The 20,365-nt window shown below is 52.7% G+C and overlaps 1 protein-coding gene across 1 annotated transcript in view; it reads left to right on the top strand.

Annotated features, from left to right (window-relative positions):
* Positions 1–20,365, top strand: part of LOC122096314 (katanin interacting protein) — a 118,004-nt gene that overhangs the window by 54,532 nt on the left and 43,107 nt on the right. The window contains exons 6-8 of the mRNA XM_042666869.1: positions 5,625–5,756; positions 15,997–16,267; positions 17,809–17,940. Coding sequence (XP_042522803.1) covers positions 5,625–5,756; positions 15,997–16,267; positions 17,809–17,940 — 535 coding nt within the window. The remainder of the gene's footprint in view (positions 1–5,624; positions 5,757–15,996; positions 16,268–17,808; positions 17,941–20,365) is intronic.

The following is a 20,365-nucleotide window of genomic DNA, read 5'->3' as shown; positions in this document are numbered from 1 at the left end:
AGAGCCCTTGTGAGCCTGCCATTGCAGGAATCCAGAGATCACCATGAGTCTTCATTGTGCTGCTGGGGAAGTCGAGGCCAGAGAGGTGGGAGCCCCAGGGCTCCTCAGGAAAGTTGGGAAGGCTGGGATTTGAACTGAGGCTTGCACTCAGGGATGTCTGAGGGGCCCGGGCATCATGATGAACAGAGGGACAGGAAGAGCACTGCCTTTGGCCGCCTCTACTCCTCTCTCATTCGCGAGGCCTTCCTCCCCAGCTCCCACAGACACATCTCTGGGTTGTTTTGATGTCTTCTGTGATCAAGAATTACATTTCTGTCTCTGCTTTAAGCGGCTGGTCTCAGAGTCCACACAATTGAAGAGACTCAGCCTAAGATTAATTAGCATCCCCTCCCAGTCTCTCCTGGGGTTCTGCACTTTGCAGGGCCTAATCATGGCTAATTTCCTAGCTTCCCAAAGCCCCGTGTGCTCATTGCCCTTCTGTAGTCCCGTCAGTCAGGGGTCACTCGGTGCCTAACAACTGAGACCATTCAGAGACAGTGCTTGGGCTGGCGGTAAGGCGTGAGTGTGGAGCTGGGCGTCCAGGTACAACGTCCAGGGAGCAAGGCTGCTTGGCTGTGGCCTGCTAGGAGAGCCGCTGCCCAGGACAGCCAGGAAGATGGAGCTCAGGCATTCCAAGGAAGACCTTAGTACCTGTGGGACATCTTGACAAGCCCACCATCTCCCCCCTGGCCCTCCCGCTTTTCCGCCCTCGCTGTGGCTGGGATGCATGTACTGGGTGGAACCAAATTTGCACCCAGAGCCTGAACCATAAAAGAAATCAGCTTCAATCTCTAACGTTGGAAAACAAAGAACAACAACAAAAAAACAACCCAAAACCTTGTCATTGCCAGGTGCCGGTGGTTCACGCCTGTAATCCTAGCTACTCAGGAGGATGAGATCTTGAGGATCACGGTTTGAAGCCAGCTAGGGCAGAAAGGTCTGTGAGACTCTTATCTCCAGTGAACCACCAGAAAACCAGAAAGTGGAGCTGCGGCTCAAGTGGTATAGCACTAGTCTTGAGCACAGAGAGGATCAGGGACAATGCCCAGGTTCTGAGTTCATCCCCAGAAAAGAGAAAGGAAGGAAGGAAGGAAGGAAAGGAAATCAGCACCAGGTGCCAGTGGCTTATGTCTTTAATCCTACCTACTCAAGAGTTCAGATCTGAGGATTGTGGTTCAAAGCCAGCCCAGGCAGGAAAGTCCATGAGACTTCTCCAGTGAACCACCAGAAATCAGGAAGTGAAGCTGTGTCTCGAAGTAGTAGAGTGCTAGCCTTGAGCAAAAGAGCTCAGGCTCTGGGTTCAAGCCTCATGATCACCACCACCAAAAATCAGCAAATTAGTGCTTTGCTTCTCAGCCTCAGCCAAACAGAGGCAGCCTGGGGTGAAGTGGAATGGGGGGGGGGGGTGGTCCTACCTGTCTGGACCCATCCCCATCCAAACCTGGCCTCACTCCCTCAGCGTTGGCTCAGGCCGAAGTATACTAAGAGAATTTTGAGGGGCTGGGAAGGTGGCTCAGTGGTAGAGCGCTGGCCTTGAGCTGAAGAGCTGAGGGACAGCGCCCAGGCCCAGAGTTCAGGCCCCACGACCGGACCCAAAAAAAAAAAAAAAAAAAAGAATTTTGAATCTCTCAGCCTCCCTCCGCACCCCATTTTCTTTGTGTAACTCCTGGGGTTTCTTTCTTTCTTTTTTTTCTTTTTGCTTATGTGGTGCTGAGGAATCGAACCCAGGGCCTCATGCATGCAAGGCAACTGCTCTACCACTGAGCCACCTTCCCAGCCCCCTCCTGGGGTTTCTTGAAGTCAGGGCCTATACACTGTTCCTGAGCTTTTTTTTTTTTTTTTTTTTTCCCTGGTCCTGGGGCTTGAGCTCTGGGCCTGGGCACTGACCCTAAGCCTCTCTGTGCTCAAGGCTAACACAATCCTGCTTGGTCTGGCTTTGAACCAGGATCCTCAGATTTCAGCCCCCTGAGCAGCTACGATTACAGGTGTGAGCCACCGGCGCCCAGCTTCTGAGTTCCCCTTGTTACATAACTCTGGGCCTGGGTTGTGGCAGCCAGCCTGGAGGAGGTGCCCACACATGCCTCTGTGTGGCTGTGCTTGAACAGGGCCCCTCGTGCAGCCTGCCCTCAGTGGGGGCCACCATGAGAACTGTGATTCTCAGTTGCTGGTCAAGTGTGTAGACCGTGTCAGCGACACTGTCATTACTCTCACAATGGAAAGGGGCAAGATGGTGTCCTTTGGCCCCACGCAGTAGAATTAAGTCCTAAGTCCATTGAGACAGACCTCTGGCTCCCTGGTGTACAGAGGAAGAAAGTCTTGTCCACATCCTTCTCCCCGCCCCCCACCTTACATCTCCCCACCCCCCACCTTTCACCTCCACCCCCCCCCACTTACATCTCCCCTCCTTCTTTCCTCAGAAACCTCCTGAATGACAGCCATGTTCCTCTGACCCCACACAATCCATCTTCCTCTTCCTGTGGGGTCACCATCCTGCCCAGCAAGCAGGCAGAACTTTGGGGGTACAGCACCCCCAGTTCAAGGGGAAGGGGCTGCCGCAGGCACACAGGATAGAAGTTCCTTTGGCCAGGGTATCACAGAGCCACCCACTGGTGGGTGACAGATGTCATGACCCCCCCCCCCGACCCCTCCTAAACCGTCTGTCTTGGGGGTCTGGTGGCCGTTGGCGGTGGACGCTGGGCGCCTGTGCCGGCCGCCTCGGCCGTGGGGCGGCTGCTGGTGATAGATCTACAGCGTCTCTTCCTACTGTCCCCCTCCTCCCCCCACTCCTGGCCCTTAGATCTTTGTGCCGCCATCAGTGGATTAAGATTTATGGCTTCCTCAGCCTTGTAATACTTGGGTGGACAGCGGCCTAATCAACAGAGCCGCCGTTTACCAAAATGCTGTCAGGTTTGATGAACGTCACGGGCTCTCAGCATTAAATCGGCGGTGAAGGGATTGGCCTGCTCTCGGTTGACCGTGGGCCGAAGCCATCCCGAAAGAAGCCCACAGCAGGCTCACTGCCTATGAAAGCTGGGGCTCAGCTCCCCCTCACCCCACGCAGCTGCGGTGGGTCTGTGCAGCAGGGGGGTCCCCTCTGCATCCTCCTCCTCACACGTCCAGGGAGAGCCCGTCAGGAAGGCCAGGCTGCTCCCCCCCACCCCTCGCCTTCCTTTGCAGAAACCAGCAGAGCTCACCCACCTCTAGAGGGAGCCAGAGACGCAGTGCACACCCGGCCCGGCCAGCCGAGGCGGCTCGTGCATTCTGGGGGAGCGATGCCGAGGGAGGTGGCAGATACACACAAATAACTCTGGCCGTGCGTGGACGGGGCGGAGTGTAGGCCGCCGATGAAATCAGCTGGCTGGGGGCTGGCAGGTGACAACGTGGAGTTGAAACCCAGCTGGAGGGGAGGTCTTCCCAGGTCTGGGCATGGAAAGAGCACCACTTTGGGACACCCACTCCTGGTTAAGAAACAAAACAAAAAAAGGAGCCAAGTGAGAGGCAGCCGCCCTCCCGTGTAAGGGCGGGCAGGTGGGAGGCAGGGAGCCGTGCTGTGCTGTGCGGGGCTGGGGGCTGGGCTGGAACCTGCCAGCCTTGGTGTGGGCGGGGCTGCTCTCCATCTCCTCCGGGGGGGGGGGGGGGGGGGGGCAGAGGAGGCTCCCTGGGCCTGGGGGCGGGAGAGCAGGCCAGATGGAGGGCCTATTTATTCCCCTCCTGGGCGGGTGGACACCCACTCAGCATTACCAGTTCTTTGGTGCCCGCATTTGCGTGGTGCCCCGTGGCTTCATCGTCTTCCCCTGTGGGTACCGTGGGAACGAGGGCACAGGACCAGCCTGTAGCCAGTGCTTGGGAAGGCCTTGCTTGACCCCGTGAGAGGCCCCGTGTTGGCATCTTGGAGGTCTTGGTGAGATGAGCGTTGTGCTGCTGCGGACTGCAGGAGAGAGCTGTACCTGGGGGCTCCCCTGTGCCAGGCTGGAGCCCTTCAGATGTTCTGAGATTCAATTCAAAGGCCAGCGGAGCCCATTCACCCCAGTCCTCCCACTTGTTAGCTTACAGCCAGGTTCAGCTCACCTGGCAACCCAAACCATGCCACAGTGCTCGCTCTCTTCTCAGCTGCACGCACTGTGTGTCCACGGGGGCCACGTGGCCACCACAATTCCCCAGCACCTCTGTCTCCTGCTCCTGCATCTCTTCTGCCACCCTAGAACATTCATCCAATCATGGCGGGCCAGGGGTGGGCCTCATGCTCTGATTGGCCCGCCTGGGTCACACGCTCCATCTCTCCCTGGCGGGGACTCAGTGCCACTGAACCACAAGGACATGAGGACTAGAGGCAGGCGGGAGGGTTTCCCAAAATGGGACCAGGGTGACGACGTTCCTGACACCGGGGACTGCATGCTAGACAGGCAGTAAAGTGTGCTGGCCAGTGATGAAGAGCGGAGGTGGGACCAGCTTCCTTCACCTCTCAGGGTTCTAGGGGAGGCCAGCACAGCTCGTCTGTGGGCCCTGGCCAGAACCTGCCCCCCCTGAAGGGCTGGGTGTGAGGATTCAGCCTCTTCCTGGGCCACGCCCAGCAGTCTGCCACTTGCCTCTTCCTCCTCTCTGCCACTATCCCAGCTGGGGAGGGGAGGAGCCGGGGAGGAGCCTGGCATGGAAACCCAGGGCTCATGGTGAACTCCAGCTGTAGGGAGCCCTGCTGTTTCCCTGTGTGGACCCCACCCAAACACTAAGCGCGAGCAGAGTAGCAAGGCCGGGAGAAGAGCCGGCAGGGCACGGCGAAGTGGCCTCTCCACGGGCTTTTCCTCCCGTGTCCGTGGCCTGGCGCCGTATCCTTTGGTGAGAACGCCGCTCTGAAGTTCTCCGCAAAGACTGGGCCAACTGGAAAGTGGAAACTAGAGAAGGGATCATGGAGAGAAGTGGGGGGTGGCCTGCCACCCCCGCCTAGGCCTATGCGTGTGTTTCCCAGACACGGATTGGGAACGCTAGGGAGAAGAGAGCCTCCAGAACCTCCCAGACTTGTCCCCTGCTGTGCACGATTTAGGATATCCAATGTGTGTATGTGCAGGCCAGGATTGCCCAAATCTGGGATCAGTTCGGTCAACAGGGCGTGTGTGTGTGTGTGTGTGTGTGTGTGTGTGTGTGTGTGTGTGTGTGTGATGTTTAACACTTGTAGAAATTCTGATATGTTAGCCAGGCACCGATGGCTTACGCCTAGCTACTCAGGAGGCTGAGATCTGAGGATCGAGGTTCAAAGCCAGCCCAGGCAGGAACGTCTGTGAAACTCTTAACACTAATAAACCACTCAGACAACTGGAAGTGGTGCTGTGGCGCAAGTGGTTAGAGCGTCATTCGCCTTGAACTGAAGAGCTGAGGGACCACGGCCAGGCCCAGAGTTCAAGCCCCATGACCGACCAAAAGAAGAAAAAATTCTAATATGTGCAAGTCTAAAGAGGGAAAGTAAAGACCTGGGAGTCGCTGCACGAGGCTGGCAAGCTACCTGCGGCAGCCGGGACCACAAAGCTGTGGTCAGGTGGGAAGGTGGGCGCCTCCACCCTGCCTGACATCCCCAATCTCTCTCCTGTGTGCAGAAATCCGTGCAGATCAGAACAGAAGCCGGCTCGCGCCTCCACATCGAGCCTCCTGTGGACTACTTGGAAGACTTTGAGCCCTGTGGGGAAATGGCTGGCGAGGCCAACGAGGCTTCAGGGGACCACCCACAGGTAGGACCCGCTGCAGGGCGCTGTGGCCCTCCGGGGGCCCTTGCCAGCCCTGACCCACGCTGCCCCTCACCCACCCTTCATGGCTCATCTCTCAATCCTGATGTGAAGAGAGCGGAGCCTGTGCCAGGCACCTGCTGTCCTAGTCAGGGAGAAGCCTGGTGGACAAGAAGGGGGCATTGTGGCAAGGATTCATGGGAAAGCATTCCAGGCAGAAGGAACAGCCGTTGCAGAGGGCAATGAGGCTGGACTTGTTCACAGATCAGGGTGCAGGCATGGCGTGAACAAGGAGAATGAGGTTGAGGTGAGGCTGAGCACAGTGGATGCCAGGCGAGAAGCATGCATATGCAGCTGGGCTTGCTGATAAGGGTATTGCTTTTTTTTTTTTTTTTAAATTGTGAGAATATCATACCGAGGAGTTACAATTACATGGGCAAGATAATGAGTACATTTCTTATCAAGCGTTGCTGCCTCCTCTTTGTTTCCCCTTCCCATCTCTTCCCATCTACCCCCCCTACCTCCCCCTACCCGATCCTCCCCCCCCCCCACCAGAGTATTGTTTTTTTGTTATTGTTGTTGTTGGTCGTGGGGCCTGAACTCTGGGCCTGGGCGCTGTCCCTCAGCTCTTCAGCTCAAGGCTATCACTCTACCACTTGAGCCACAGCATCACTTCTGATTTTCTGAGTGGTTTATTGAAGAGTCTCACAGACTTTCCTGCCTGGGCTGGCTTTGAACCTTGATCCTCAGATCTCAGCCTCCTGAGTAGCTAGGATTACAGGTGTGAGCCACTGGCACCCAGCTGGGTATTGCTTTTGTTATTAAAAAGGAATGATTGTATCAACTTCATTTCTAAATAAGCAAAGTTCTTTCTTTTTCTTTTTCTTTTTGTACCTATACCGGGGCTTGAACTCAGGGACTGGGTTCTGTCTCAGCTTTTTTTTTTTTTTTGCTTAAGGCTGGCATTCTACCACCTGAGCCACACCTCTACTTCCAGCTTTTTGGTGGTTAGTTGAAGATAAGAGTCTCCTGGACTTTCTTACTCCAGCTGGCTTTGAACCCTGATCCTTAGATCTCAGCCTCCTGAGTATCAATGACGACAGGTGTGAGTCATCAGTGCCCAGCTAGGCAAAATTCTTGAGAAGTAACAGGTCAAAGGTCGAGTTGCTAAGTTCCTCTGCCCTTGTTCCAGCCTCGATCTCAGAGCCTACAGGGCAGAGGTCCTGACCATGGCTTCTGGCCAGAAAACTGCTTCATGAAACGGCAGTGTCTCGGGAAGGAAGAGCAAGTGCTATCCAAGGCCTCGTTCCTCCCTTTCTGGGGTGCATTTTACTAACACAGGCTAGCCTCAAACTGACAGCCCTCCAGTCTCCATCTCGGGAATTAGCGGGATTACAGGCATGTACTACCGTGCCGCTCATTCGCTTTTACATCTGCTAAGGAGGACTCTGCTGGAGCTGTCATTGCCAAACAAACCCTCTCCTTTCTTTTAGCTGGATTTCAGCCATGTTCAGTTCCTCCACCGTGTCTCAGTGTGTGTGTGTGTGTGTGAGGATGCCCTTCAAGTCAGGGGCTCTGCTAGTTTGCCTTTGATCAGGCACCCGGCACGTCATTCAATGAACACTTAATTCTTCCTGCCCAGGCTGCCCAGCTCCTCCAACACCAGGCAGCCACGTCCCTCACAAGCTTTTAAGAACCATTAGCTTCCCTGCCCGTGCCCAGGGCCAGTGTAGCTGCTGCTGGTTCCAGCGTGGTTCATTTCCTCCACCGCGAGCGCCTGATTGTTTCTCTATCTCTCCTTTCTCTCCCCATCTTGAGGGGCTCTCCCCAAGGCTTCACACTCAATTTCCCCTTCGAGTTATTTTCCTGCAAAAAGAGAGAGGGAAATGGCAATGCCAGCTTTCCCGCAAAGGCAGTCGCATTACCAGACGCGATCTGAACAGGCCAAGAATAGAGAAAGGCGCCTGGGTAAACCTGACCTTCACTGTTGAAACTGACCAGCCTCTCCCTTCCTCCCATCCCCGGTGAACGGACATTTCCTGGTTGCTCCGAGTTCAAAGACCACACGTCACAGGTGTGAACTGCAGGCTGGCATTAGCCAATCAGGATGCCTGTGTGACCATCTGAGTCACCTTAGCCAATCAGGATACCTGTGTGACCATCTGAATCACCTTAGCCAATCAGGATGCCTGTGTGACCATCTGAATCACCTTAGCCAATCAGGATGCCCATGCAACAGTCTGAATTGGGGATGGGGGATTCTTTGCAAACGTGAAATGTTTGTTTGTTTGTTTTTGAGTGCCGGTCCTGGGGCTTCAACTGAGGGCCTGGGCATTACCCCTTAGCTTTTTCACTCAAGGTTGGCACTCTACCACTTGACCCACAGGTCCACTTTGGCATTTTGCTGGTTAATTGGAGATAAGACTCTCATAGACTTTTCTGTCTGGGTTGACTTTGAACCAAGATCTTCAGATCTCAGCCTCCAAGTAGCTAGGCTTACAGGTATCAGCTCCTAGCTAGGGGTACCATCTTTTTTTTGTTGTTGGTCGTGGGGTTTGAACTCTGGGCCTGGGCGTTGTCCCTTAGCTCTTCAGCTCAAGGCTAGCGCTCTACCACTTAAGCCACAGCGCCACTTTCAGCCTTTTCTGTTTTTGTGGTGTTGAGGAATCAAACCCAGGGCCTCATGCATGCGAGGCAAGCGCTCTACCACTGAGCCACCTTCCCAGCCTTAGGGGTCCATCCTTTTACAGGACCACTGCTGTCTCCATGGACAGGTATGGTCCACACTTCAGAACCAGATGCTGAGGATAAAGCATGAGATAGTATGCTTTGGGGGAGGTGAGAGGGCTTCTGGAAACTGCAGAGTAAGGGCTGGAGGGAGAGGGTCAGCGGCTGCTATTTCTCATGGGCAGCAGATGTGGGGTTCCCCTTGCAGAGGCCATAGTCAAGTAGACCTTACAAGAGGGAAGGAGGCAGCTATGTGGTACAAAGTGCCCTAGACAAAGGGAGCTGGGGCAGATGCAAAGGCCCTGGGGTGAGGAGCCGAGGCGGAGAAGGGAAAGAGGAGGAAAAGATGGGAAGACAAGAGTGCATTGGAGTTGGGACCATCATAAAGATGAGGGATTTTTCCTTGCCGAAAACCCTAGGGTTTTGAGCCATTTTACAAGTAGACAGTTCCACTGACGGGTCCTCTCCCAGTCATAGCCGCTGTCCTTGGAGCATGCGCCGTGCTAAGTATCAATATTGAAGCGGTCCCAGTCTGCAAGACACCAATATAACTGTAGTCGTGAGATACAGATTCAGGTAGATTGCAAGTTTACACTGATGCCCCATAGACTTCAACATGTTTTATTTTCTATCCTCTATCGATTTATTGACCCCCCCCCCCCCCAACGGACTTTCTATTTGTATGAGACAGGATCTCACTATGTAGTCCGACCTGGCCTTGAACTTGAGATCCTCCAGCCTCAGTCTCTGGAGTGTAGGGATTACAGGTGTGTGCCACCACACCTGGCTTCAGGGAAGTTTCAGAAGCAAAAGCCACAGTGGAAAGGGCGATGACACGGTTGTAAAGGACGTAAGAAAGAGATGGGGTGAATTAAAGGGTATACAGAAGGAGTGGGGGACACAGACATTCTTAGGGAGTTAGAGACATTCTGCAGCCTGGGGCGGGGCAGGAGCAGGTCTCAGGAGAAGCTGAGATAATCTGCCCAAGGTGCAGCTCCCAAGGCCCAGGGTTCAATCCCCAGCACCGAAAATAGATAAAGGAATGGATATGGAGAGAGATAGAGATAATATATCTACATCTATTCACTTAGTTTATCATAGAAAGGGAGTTTTTACTAAGGAGGTGAAATTTTGAGAGCTAGAAATTGGATTTGTGTTGTGATCTATAAAGACATTACTATATAAATGCAAATGAATACATAAACCCTTTAGCTGTGGTTTTTCCTACTTTGTCAGATTTGAGAGAGAAAACCCAAAACTTGGGAAGATAGAGGTAGGCAGGAAAGGCTTTCATGTTAGGATATGAAAACCCAGGTTGCATGCTGGGAGGGAGGGAGAGGAGCATGGGGCCGGGGGGGGGGGGGGGGGGGGGAGGGGGGGTGTCCGCCACAGCCTGGTTGCGACTCCTGGGCGGGGTCAGCTCCTACGCATCCCCCCCCACGCCCCCCACCCCTCGCTCTGCTCACCTCATCCTTGCTCTGTTTCATTTTGAGTAGGAAACTGCTCTTGCCCGTGGTGTTTTATATTCCGTATTCTGGACCAGGAATGTAGCACGGACAGTGAGGCCATGGGTTCGATCCTCAGCCCTACAAATACATACATCCCCTCTTCTGAAGAGGCTGGAGCTTGCCGGCCTGTGGCGGGAGTTGCAAGAGTGGCTGAGGTCCACTAAACCAGGAGTGGTCGCTGGGCCCTTCCACAAAGGACTGGGGGTCTGAAGCCACCAACCTTTAGCGCCTGTTTCCTCATCCCACTAGAAGAGGGGGGCTGGCTGGCACTGGTAGTTCATGCCTGTAATCCTAGCTACTCAGGAGGCTCGGGGCTGAGAATTGAGATTTGAAGCCAGCCTGGGCAGGCAAGTTCCTGCGATTCTTATGTTCAGTTAACCACTAAAAAGCCAAAAGTGGAGGTGAGGCTCAAGTGGTCGAGCACTAGCCTGGAGCGAAAAAGCCAAGTGAGTGTGCAAGGCCCTGAGTTCAAGCCCCAGTACCAAAGAGGAGAAGAGGAGGAGGAGGAGGAGGAGGAGGAGGAGAAGAGGAGGAAGAGTAGATTCGGTAGATTCAATATTTTCTCTTCCCGCCGGGAAGAGTTACTAGGAAGCCCTGTTCCTGTGTCACACGCACCGTGGGAACAGAGGGCGTGCGTACCTGATGGGGTCTCCGTCACCCCCAGACTTTGTGTATGTCACTAGGCTGCCGGGGTTGAATCTTGCTCTCCACCGCCACAATCCAAGTAAAGGAACAGCGGCTGGATTATGTGAGTGAGGGAGGGAAGGGGTGGGTTGAAGGTGGGCTGAGGAGGGGGCTGGGGGGGGCTGAGGCAGGTGGGGGGTACCCCGGGGAGGGCAGCCTAAGAGGTAGGCAAGGCTCCTGGCCACCCCTTCATTCAGCAAATCACTAAGTTGTAATTTGCGGGGTCAGTGTTTTCCCAACCGTGAGTCAGGACAAGTAAGCCGACAAAGAGTTTGTGTGCACTTGCACGCAATGGCCGAGACGCTAGGGTTTCTGGCATTCGGTGTTTAGTTTGAAGGATATTGACATCCATGATCGGGGCAGGGGAGAAGCAAGTCCTCACTTGGCCTCAGCCCAGCCTGGGAGGGAGGGAGGGAGGAGAGACCAGTCCTGGGGCTTAAACTCAGGGCCTGTGCACTGTCCCTGAGCCTTTTTACTCAAGAGGAGCATTCTACCCCTTGAGCCACAGGCCCACTTCTGGCTTTTTTTTTTTTGGTAGTAGTGGTTAATTGGAGGTAAGAGTCTCACAGACTTTTCTGCCCACTTTGAAGAGCGATCCTCAGATCTGAGCCTCTTGAGTAGCTAGAATTACAGGTGTGAGCCACCAGTGCCCGGCCAGTCCTGTTTTCATTTTGGCAGTGATGAGGTTTGAACTCAGGGCTGGCTAGGCAGGTGCTCTATTACTTGAGCCATACCTTCTGCCCTTTTGTGCTTTAGTTAATTTCCATCTTAGGTTTCATGGTTTTGCCTGACCAGGTCCGGACTGTGATCTTCCTACCTGCAGCCTCCTGCATAGCTAGGATTACAGATTGTGCACCACCATGCTCAGCTCATTGATAGAGGCGACGTCTCACTAACAATTTTATGCCCAAGGTCTTCTGAAACTATGATCCTCCCAATCTCTCTTTCCCACATAGCTGGGATTACAGGTATGATCCATCATGCCAGGCTTTAACTTGTTAAACCTGTATCAGAATCATCTGCTCTGCTTATTAAGTGTGCAAATCCTGCTAGGCACTGATGGCTCACACCTGTAGTCCTAGCTACACAGGAGGCTGCAGCTCAGGAGGCTGAGATCAGAGGATCGTGGTTCGAGGTCAACCTGGGAAGGAAAATGTGTGAGAGACTCTTATCTCCAATTAGCCACCAAAAAAGCCAGAAGTGGAACTGTGGCTCAAAAGAGGTAGAGCACTAGCCTTGAGCACAGAAACTCAGGGACAGCGCTGAGGCTCTGAGTTCAAGCCCCATGATTGGCCAAAAAGAAAAAAAAAGTGCAGATTTTCATATCACACCCCAAGGTGCAGAACTAGATCTAGAGGAGATAGGAAGGACTTTACATTTCTTCCCCTCCCAACTCTCCCCCCACCCCCACCCCCCACCCTACTAGGGTTTTAACTCTGGGCCTCCAGCTCATTTGACTTGCTGGTGCTCTACCATTTATAGCCTGACTTCTTGCTGATTTTTTTGGACATGCAGTTTCCTAGAATTTTCTGCCCAGGCCAGCTTCATACCTTGATCCTCTGGATCACAGCCTCCTGAGTAGCTAGGATTACAGACATAATCCTGCCAGAGTCTGGCAGGATTTGCATTTTTAATGAGTCTGGCTGGGAAATGCTCATTAGTGACTTCTGGAATAGGTCTGTACTTCTTTTTTTTCTTTTTTCTCTGTTTGGTTAGATTGATTTCTGGGAACTTATATTTCCCTTTTATTTTTCTAGCTTTGCTTTGTGTGTTTGAAATCTCCATCATTCTGTGCATAGCAGTGTCATGATGCTTTTCCCATGGCGTGTACCTTTTACCGATATGAATGAATGTATCACTCTCAGTATCATTTATTCCAATTTAAAAACATCGGTGGCAGCCGGGCATGGTGGCACACACCTGTAATCCTAGCGCTCAGAAGGCTGAGGTAGGAGAATTGTAAGTTCAAGTCCAGCCAGGGCTACATGGTCAGGTCAGGGCCACCCAGTGTTCCATAGCAAAGCCATATCTCCAAACCAAACAGAAAAAGAGATAAGAGGGAAGGTGAACCTTTCAGTCTTGGGGCTTTCTTTAACCCTGGAAACCTTTCATTTGTTATTCTTATTATTTTCTGTTCTCATTTCTGTTTATCCTCCTATTGGACAGGAGCTCTGCTTTACATCTCTTAGCTTTTCCTTCAGACTTTTTGTCTTTAAAATAATTTGTTTCTTTCGTACTATGCCCTTATTAGAATCAGTTTGCGTACCCTGTGGCTCTCTCTGCTACTTAATTTATTTTTGTACAAATGTTCACGCTACAAAGTTTTCCTGTTCCTTTTTCACAGGTCATAGACTCTCTCCTGTGTCCCTAGGGTGTTCATTTTCTGTGTGCTCAAGTTGTCTTCTACTAAACTCTCTTTCACTGGGTATTAGTTGTCTTGTAATTAAATCAGTTACATTTGGTGCCTACATTTCAGGGTGATGATTTCCTGGGGTGTTTGGTGAGTCTCAGTTGCTTGCTTGACTCTGCATGAGGGGGTATCCCATGACCTCCTCCTGTCCCGGGGTAGGTGGGGGGCTCGGACCCTCCTCCAGGGGTGGGAGCTTCCCCCCCCAACTCTGGGATGGTTCCCTCCTTACCCTGGTGCCCATATGACAGCTTCGGCCTTGGGTGAGCAGCGCTGGTGGAGTGGCTGAACTGGTAGAGCAGCTGCCTGGCAAGTTCAGCCCCCAAGTCCCCAGTATAAGAATAAAATTAGCCAGCTAGCCATGGAGCTCATCCTCTAGTTCGAGGCCCTCTGTCCGTTGTGACAGAGGCTGGCACTCGGTGGCTGTCTCAGAATGGATGGCACAGCTGTGATCGCAAACACCTGGCTTTTGCTGATCACCTGGCTTTTGCTGATGGCCCGTTCTGGGCCCGGCAGCAGCCCAGATGACAGGTAGGCAGCGCCGGTCCATCCAGCCTCCGCTTAGGCTGCTTTTCAGGAGCAGTTCTTCTAGCAATTTCCTTAAACCTTGTTCTAACTCTCCATGTGGAGGTGGACGGGGGGGGGGGGGGGGGGCGGGGAGGAAGGACAGGTGGCATCCGGGCCAGCCACCTGCCTGTCCCCCCTCCCCCCCCCCCGCCCCCCGCCCAGAGGGTTTTCAACGTGGAGACGACGTGCACTTAGCGTTTGAAACACTGACACGGCGTAGAACAAGGTTTCAAAGCAAACCTTTTGAAGTCAGTTTTCAGAGAAATTTCTGGAAGATGACATCCAAGCACCCCGTGGGTCCCACAGCGTGGGGCCCCTTTGAAGTGGGGGGTGCACTGGTTTCAAAGCCACCAACTCCTGGTCCTTCTCTTTGCAGACAGAACTGTCTGTCTGCTTCTGTTTCTCTCTCTGTCTCTGTTTCTCTCTCTGTCTCTGTCTCTGTATCTCTCTCTCTCTTTTTCTCTCTTTCTCTCTCTCTCTCTCATTGCTTCTTTGCCCAGCTCTTCTCCTCTGCCCTTGGAACAGATGGGTTTCTGTCACGTGAGCATCTCCAGGGCCTCTCTTCCCAAAGTCTCACTCACCTTGTGTGAGCCAGTAGATTCTTTTCCTTTGTAAAGAAGACACTAACCAGGGAGAAAAATACAACAGAGGGGTCCATCAACGCTACTGGATGTTGATGAAAATGAACCAAGCAACTCAAGGGCAGCGATGGGAGGGAGGGAATGAGAGGGATAGAGGGAACAGCTAACACTAAGCAAAAGGAAAGAAATGTACCTATCACCCGATGCAGAAGAAATAGCTGTATTGTCAAAGCTTATAGAATTCACAAATTTTATAGACCTAGATAATGACAATTTGCCTTGTGAAGGTGAAAATGTGTTTGTGACTTTAACTAAGTATCACTATCCTACAATACTGTGAAATTTATGTAATCACTTAATCTCAACAAAGCATTATTAAAAAAAAAAAAGAAGGCACTAGGTATATGGAACCTAGGCTTGGTTTCTTGGTGTTTTTTTAATGTGTATTTTGTAAATACAGTTATACCTCTAAATTTACATTAATTTAATAGAAGCAAACGAAATCAAGTTGAGACAGAAGGAATTAGGGAAGTTCAGATTTCCTTTTCATGAGAAGTAGTCTTTGTGAAAATACCCAGCAGCTTCTTAAATTATGAACTAATGGGAAGAGGTGGGAATTATTTTTGCGTATGTGTCCATCCTGAGGCTTGAACTCAGGGCCTGGATGCTGTCCCTAAGCTTTTTTTTTTTTTTTTTGGGTCCAGTCGTGGGGCCTGAACTCTGGGCCTGAGCACTGTCCCTCAGCTCTTCAGCTCAAGGCTAGCACGCTACCACTTGAGCCACAGTACCACTTCTGGCTTTTTTTTTTTTTTCTGCTTATGTGGTGCTGAGGAATCGAACCCAGGGCCTCAAGCATGCAAGGCAAGCGCTCTACCACTGAGCCACCTTCCCAGCCCCTGTCCCTAAGCTTTTTTTGTTCAAGGTTAGTGCTCTACCACTTTGAGCCACAGCTCCACTTCCATCTTTTGGTGGTTAATTGGAGATCACAGTGTCTTGGACTGGGCTGGCTTTGAACTGCGATTTTTCAGTTCTCAGCCTCCTGAGTAGCTAGAATTATAGGTGTGAGCCAGTGGTGCCTGGCTTCTTTGGGATTTCATATTCAAAATGTGGTCTGGGGCCTGTCAGGCCTGCACACTCTCAGGCCTGTTTCAGATTCACTCAGTCAGAAAAATCTTGGCAGGCGACTTATTCCACTGTCTGTGTTCACAGCCCAAGAGCCAGAATGTCTCTCACATACGTACATGCAGACAGTTTCACACACACACACACACACACACACAGAGATATATATATATATATGTAAACTCACACATGCGTGTACTCACCCACAAATGTATATTTGTGCCTGCTTGTGTACGCCTGTGCACAGTTGCATGCCCACAACCACAGGCACACACACACACACACACACACATGCACGAAGCATATGTAGCCACACACACATACACGTGCATATACACAGACACACCTGTGGACATACACGTGCACTTGGGCACGCATACACACGTATGCGCACACACAGAGACATTTCGGGGATGCAAACATCGTAATTATCACATCACCGCCACTCCCCCACAGAGCTGAGCCCCGTTTCCCGGCCCTGCCCTTGCTCATCTTCAAAGACACGACAGCTCATGGGTTGAGATGTTTTTCATCATTAAATGTGCCTTTGGTGGGGAATCGGCTTTCCGCTCATGTACTTTCAAATCAATTTTTTTTTCTTCCATCAAGCATCATATGTTAGGCTTCATCTCTCTCCTTGGCTTTGGCAGGAGCTGAGGAAAAGCCTGGAAGCCTGCGGCTTGGATCCTCCACAGCAGCTCGAGGATCGCTCCAGCGATGAGGGCGACTCGATCGAAGAAGAGGTCCTTTCTTCAGAGACGGAGCCTGAGGATCCAGAGCCCGTGGCCTGGCCTGGAGATGATGTCCCTCTGTCCAGTGGGGACCCCACCCCCGAAGTCCATCTGGAGGACCAGGAGCTGGAAGGATGGCTTCCCAGGGCCAAGACACTGGTGGTGCTGGAATCGAACCCGCCCTCCATAAGTGAGCTCCGGCTGTGTGGCTAATCAGGGGGCATCCCAGTCTGTGTGTGTGTGGCAGGGGGGGGGGGTGTTCCAGTGTCAGCTCTGGTCAGGGACAGGGGTCCACCAGGCGTCTGTGATCACGAGTCCTAGAGGCTTCCCAGCAGCCCTGAAATTTCAGGTGGCGATCTTGTGCCAGGGCCTGCAGGGCTGCCCAGTGCCGCCTCTGTTGCCAGTTGGCAAATGCAGGGTGGTTGATGCTACAAGGGCTGTTGATTGGCTTTCATATCTGACACTCCAGACTCCCCTCCTCTCCCCTCCCCACCTTCTTCTCTCCTCTCCTCCTGCCTCTCCCCTCCCCTCCCCTCCTTCCTTGCCCACCGCCTCTGCTTTCCTTGGCATCGGATCCAAACACCCAGAGGCCTCGACGGGAGGTGGTGGCCGTGGGACCCCATCACAAAGGGACTCTGTTTCCCTTCCCTACCCTCCCCGGTTCCAGCCAAAGCCCCAGGCCCACCTCTCAAGGCTGCATCAGGGCTAGACGCTGGTGGCACCCAAGGTTCAAACTTGGGGCCTGGTGCTTGCTCAGAAGGTGCTCTGCCACTTGAGCCATAAAGGGCACAAAAGTCCTCGGTGCTCTGGTTCTTTCTCAAATAAGGTCTCACTTTTTGCCTGGAGTGGCCCTGAGCAGGGTCCTCCTGCTCACACCTCCGGTGTGGTTGGGATGACAGGTACACACCACCAGGCCCAGCTTTTTATTGGTTAAGATGAGGTCGTGGACTTTTTTTTTTTTTTTGCCTGGGCGTATCTCAAATCACAGTCTTCTGGACACAGCTGGGCTGGGAGAGCCTGGAGGCAGCAAATCCATCTGACTCTGCTCTGTGCTTTCAGATGCTCTGAGTTGAGCTGGGAAGGCGGCTTAGTGGTAGAGTGCTTGCCTAGCATGCATGAAGCCCTGGGTTCTATTCCTCAGAACCACATACACAGAAAAAGCCATAAGTGGCGCTGTGGCTCAAGTGGTAAAGTGCTAGCCTTGAGCAAAAGAAGCTCAGGGACAGTGCCCAGGCTCTGAGTTCAAGCCCCAGGACTGCTAAAAAAATAAAAATCAGATACCCTGGGTTACCCCGCTCCTCAGAGTGGCACCCCACCCTCCCATTTAACCTATCAGATTGAGCCCACCCATTCTAACACTTGCCCCTACTTAGAAATGTACAAAAAGTGAACCCCTGGGTGTGTTCTAGCATATGTCATTCATTTCGTTTGTGGATTTTTGTGCTAGTACTGGGACTTGAACTCGGGGCCCTGTATTCTCGCTTGACTTTTTCACTCAAGGCTGGTACACTACCACTTGAACCACGCATCCGCTTGCAGATGGCATTTATTTTTATTTACGGTCTTGTGGGGCACAGCGGGCAAACCTGTCCAACGGTCTTCAGTTTTCCCCCAATCTGGATTCCAGGCCCCTGAAACGGAGTAGGGCAGTTAAGTGTTTGTTGAATGACTGAAGAAACAATAGTCAAGTGGTTAATATGTAAACAATTGTCTCCTCCCCCACCCCCCCAGGTAATAAAAGGGAAAGGAATTTGTCTGCCAAGCGGAAAGACAATGCCGAGGTCTTTGTTCCTAGCAAACCTGAGCCCAGCGGGAATGCACAGCCCGCCACTGTGTTCTCCAACCAGGAGAGGCCAAGCTCTAGTAAGAAGGGTTGGGGGGGGGGGGGCTGATCTGGGGCTGGGGACTCACAATGGGGTGCTGTGGTGGGAGGCCCCACTTCCTTGGCCTGGCTTCCTTACCCTCTTCACTAGGGCTGAGTTGCCCTCAGCCAGTGTATCACTCCAGAGAAACAAAACCAAGAGTGCAGGGGATGGGTATGTATAAAGAGAAGGAGATTGTGGGAAGGCCTTCAGGTACAGTTGGATCCAGGTGATTGTAGTATGTCAGAGTACTCCTCTCTCCCCTGGTTAGTGCCAGTCTGAGACTGAAGGGCCAGCTGGCAGGAGAGGGGAGCCTCTGGGCTGGGACAGGAGAGCCAGGGCTCAGCCACTGGGGACTCTGGCTTGTTGTGTGGCTGGGGCAGGTCCTGAGTCTGTCACTAACCAAAGAGACAGGAAGGCAGCCAGTCCTGGAGGTGGGATCTGTGTATGGACAGGGCTTGTGTGTCTCAGCCCGGCAGGGTGGTTCAGTCCCTGTGAGCTGGTGCCTGGTGAGACCAGTCAAGCAGCAGGCTGGTGCCTGGGAGGAGGTGGATCAAGGTCATAACCTTGGCAGGTCACAGAGGTGTGGCAGTGTGGCTCAAGTGTTAGAGCCCTAGCCTTGAGCCGAAGAGCTGAGGGACAGCGCCCAGGCCCAGAGTTCAAGCCCCACAACTGACAAAAAAGAATAAAAGAAGAACATTGCCCGGTGCTGGTGGCTTATGCCTGTCATCCTAGCTACTCAGGAGGCTGAGATCTAAGGATCGTGGTTCAAAGCCAGCCTGGGCAAGAAAGTCCATGAGACTCTTATCTCCAATAAACCACTCAGGAAACTGGAAGTGGCGCTGTGGCTCAAGTTGGTAGAGTGCTAGCCTTGAGCTGAAGAGCTGAGGGACAGCAATCAGGCCCAGAGTTCAAGCCCCAAGACCCACAAAAACAAAAACCACAGCAAGGTAGGAGTGACTTGGGGTGAAGGGATGAACCACTCACCACTCACTATCTTTCTGATCACACTGGGAGGGAGCGGAGAGGCCCTGAGAGGAAATGTCTGTTTGGTTTTTATTTTTCCTTTTATTTCTGTTCCAGTCCTGGGACTTGAACTCAGGGCCTGAGCTCTAGCCCTGAGCTTTTTCACTCAAAGCTAGCACTCTACCACGGGAGCCACAGCTCCACTTCCAGCTTTTAGATAGTTAACTAAAGACTCTCCTGGACTTTCCTGAAGGCTGGGCAGTGGATGCAGTATCTCCTTCAGCTAGGGGCAACCTTGCCCCTCCAGGGTGGAGAATCAGGTCATGGCTGGGTTTCCCTGGGGTCAGGGGTCTGGTTTGGAGGGAAATGTGAGTTGAAGTTGGGACATGGTATGGAGGGAGCCGAGATGGTACAGGCACTGGAGGACTGGAGCCCTGAGATGTCTGAGAACAGCTCCGCCCACACTCTCCTCTGGGCAGATGGGGGGCTGGGCTGGGGGGCTGCTCACACCCTGCTTTGTACTGGGGGAAGGGCTGTGGGGTTTGGTGCCCTCACAATTAGACCTGGCACATGGCGCCTCCCCTCTTCCATGAGTGTAGTCGACTTTGGAGTGGCTTCCGTCTTAGTACTCTTTGAGGCAGAGCAACTCAGCTCTCCTTGGTACTACTTCGTTTCCCCCCGTCTTTTCACTTTCACATCAAGCGGAGTTCTCATCTCTCTCTGTTAAGGCCTGTCACTGTGTGAGCCGCGCCTAATGGCTTTTATTTTTCTCCTCTGACAATCTGTGTGCTTTCCACGGGAGCATTTAGTCCATTTACGTTTAATGTAATTGCCCATCTCTCTCTGCGTGTACATCCACTGTCTTCCTGTCTGCTTTGCGTTCATCCCGCCTGGTTCACTTCCCTCCTGCCCCCTTCTCTTGCCTGCCTCCTTCTGCACCAGTGGCCGTGGCTTATTCCTCGTTAGTTATGCATTCTTTTATTATTCTTTTAGTCGTCACCAGAGACTACACCATGCATGTTGGGCTTATTGGAGTCTACTTGGGATTCACAAATTTACCATCTCCCAGACAGCTCCCATTTCCCCCTCCCAACTTAAATGCATTGCCAGGAGTTTTCATTCCATCGTTGTAATTATTATTATTATTATCATCATCATTATTATATTATTACAGTCGTGTGCCCCTCACCCCAGAGATTGTGACAAAGTCTGCTTCTTTTCCCAGCTCTGCGACTGCCATCACCAGAATCCCTGGCACTGGGAGGTGTCAGGTGCTGGTTCCCCTCTCCTGCCTACTCCTGTCCTCTCCACTGCCTGCCTATTGCCTCCTCCCCCCCTCCACCCCCCTCCCTGATTGTTGGGCTTGAACTCAGGGCCTAGGCGCTGACCCTGAGCTCTTTGACTCAAGGCTAGCACTCTACCACTTGGAGCCACAGCGCCACTTCTGCTTTTCTGGTGGT

Source organism: Dipodomys spectabilis, unplaced genomic scaffold (assembly GCF_019054845.1).
Source record: "Dipodomys spectabilis isolate Male_0828 unplaced genomic scaffold, ASM1905484v1 ptg000366l, whole genome shotgun sequence".
Taxonomy (NCBI): Eukaryota; Metazoa; Chordata; class Mammalia; order Rodentia; family Heteromyidae; genus Dipodomys; species Dipodomys spectabilis.
Note: the sequence above shows the minus strand (reverse complement) of the source record. Positions and strands in the feature narration are given on the sequence as shown.